We start from the raw sequence: 2,358 nt of genomic DNA on the forward strand, positions 1-2,358 counted from the left end.
CCCCCACGGACGGCAAGGATGACGAGGACAACCCCGACGGCGTGGGGGAGATGGGCGTGGGCACCATGCAGCAGCTGCACTCTTTCAGCCTCAGCGAGCTCCGTGGCGTCACGCATGACTTCTCCAGCGGATACCTCCTCGGCGAAGGAGGGTTCGGCGCCGTCCACAAAGGCTTCGTCGACGCCGGCATGCGGCCCGGCCTCGAGCCCCAGCCCGTTGCCGTCAAGCAGCTCAACATCGCCGGCCACCAAGGCCACAGGGAGTGGCTGGTAAGTCCCAGTACATACTTACCCGCTGTTCTTTGAGAGTGGATTTTCTTGGTGTACTAAAATCTAAAGTTTTACGACATCAAGCTATATCAAATGTTTGAGGTTGTTGCAAGATTTTGTCCAAAAATAACATCACAGGAGCACCCACCAAACAAAACAACAACGCTGCTCAAACCGTGCACAAAACTTTGAGCAGCGATTTGTTTTTTTGTGACGGCTGAAGGGATGTTATTTTTGGATCAAATTTTGTAAGAACCTCAAACATTTGATAGAGTTTGCTGTCACAACATTTCAGATTTTTTTGGATATTGTTTGATAATGATTTTCCAATATTCGATACACCCGAGAGTAGCCACTACTTTTCGCTGTTCGTCCTAGTCCATAGCCCCAACTAACTCCAATGCCTGGGGATGGGGTTGCAGGCCGAGGTGATCTTCCTTGGGCAGTTCCGGCACCAGCACCTGTTGAAGCTACTTGGGTACTGCTATGAGGACGAGGAGCGCCTCCTCGTCTATGAGTTCATGCCGCGCGGCAGCCCCGACAACCACCTCTTTAAAAGGATATCCGCGACGCTGCCGTGGAACACTAGGCTCAAGGTCGCCATCGGCACCGCCAAGGGCGTCGCCTTCCTCCATGGCGGCAAGCAGCCTGTCATCTACAGAGACTTGAAGGCGTCCAACATCCTCCTAGACTCGGTAAGTTCACTCGTTTTCGTTCACGAATTGACACAATCGAATCGGATCTAACCAGATCTACCAAGAGTCGGGACTCACGAGTCACGATTGAGTTAACCTTGTTGAACAGGACTTCACGGCGAAGCTATCGGACTTCGGACTGGCCAAGATGGGCCCCGAGGGGGATGAGACACACGTAAGCACCCGTGTGATGGGCACCCACGGTTATGCGGCTCCTGAGTATGTGCAGACGGGCCACCTCACGGTGAAGAGCGATGTCTACAGCTTCGGCGTGGTGCTACTGGAGCTCCTAACGGGCCGTCGCGCCATGGAGCACGTCCCCGGCCGGACCGCGCGCGCCGAGCAGACCATCAAGCTCGTGGAGTGGACCCGGCCCTACCTCGCTAGCAGCCGCCGCCTGCGCTGCATCATGGACCAGAAGCTCTCGGGGCACTACTCCGTCAAGGGCGCCCGCGCCATGGCGCACCTGGCCGTGCAGTGCACGAGCCCGCAGCCCCGAGACAGGCCAAGTATGGCCACTATCGTGGAGGCGCTCGAGCAGCTCGAGGGGCTCAAGGACATGGCTGTCAGCATGGGCCTCTTTTGGCCCACGGCTCCCGCGGCCGGGAGAAACGCACTCTCCGCCAAATTTCGGGCTGAGATGAAGGGCGCCGGCACCGGCGCTGTCCCGCGGCGGAGAACCGCGTCCACCAACCTATCGTGATCTTCTTGCCATGTACGCATTGTATGTGCGCCTGTTGTGCGTGTGTATATAGAAAATTATTCTAACCGCACGGACATTTACAGGGCTTTACGGAGTTTTCTTCTAACTAATCTCTGCTCCCCCCCCCCCCCCCCCCCCCGGCAGATTTTCAGCCGGGGGTGGGGCCCTCCACCTAATTTGATCCAACCCAAATTTCTAGCTAGGCCTCCCCATTGATCCCGTATTATCCCTGCCCGTGTGTGTAGCAAAGCTCTTCGTATAGCTACTGTAATAATGTTGTTTTACGTGGCAACTGAAGCTTGCGCCGGTTGGCTCCCATGCACGCGAACTGCCTATGGGCCCCACGCACCGCTGAATCCCTCGAGCCTTATCCCCTCTCCTTTCGTACCGTCTTCTACACCACACACACCTCTGTCACATCGTTTGAACTACAATTTTACAGGGCCATCCAGTGCCAGAAACCCTCGACGGCTGGTATACAGGGTGCATGGAACCACAACGACAAGTGCTGCAACCAGCACCCTCGGTGCTTGAGACGATGGACACAAGTGCTGGAAACCTGTGGCGGCCGATATTCAGGGTGCATGGAACCACGGCGACAAGTGCTGGAGATCCGGCGAGGTTTATTTTGCTAGAAACGGCAAAGCACAGACGGCGGTAATTTTTTGCTGGAACTAACCCGAAATTTTGC

The 2,358-nt window shown here is 55.9% G+C and overlaps 1 protein-coding gene across 1 annotated transcript; it reads left to right on the forward strand.

Moving 5' to 3' along the window:
* Positions 1-2: 2 nt before the first annotated feature.
* On the forward strand, positions 3-1,757 carry LOC125530039 (probable serine/threonine-protein kinase PBL15; the record flags this gene model as incomplete). The annotated part of the gene is given in 3 exon segments (XM_048694441.1): positions 3-269; positions 692-964; positions 1,074-1,757. Coding segments are annotated over 3 exon segments (1,134 nt in total), but the record flags the coding sequence as incomplete, so codon positions are not given.
* Between the last annotated feature and the right edge of the window lie 601 nt (positions 1,758-2,358).

This window comes from Triticum urartu, unplaced genomic scaffold (genome assembly GCF_003073215.2).
Source record: "Triticum urartu cultivar G1812 unplaced genomic scaffold, Tu2.1 TuUngrouped_contig_6022, whole genome shotgun sequence".
In the NCBI taxonomy this organism is placed as follows: Eukaryota; Viridiplantae; Streptophyta; class Magnoliopsida; order Poales; family Poaceae; genus Triticum; species Triticum urartu.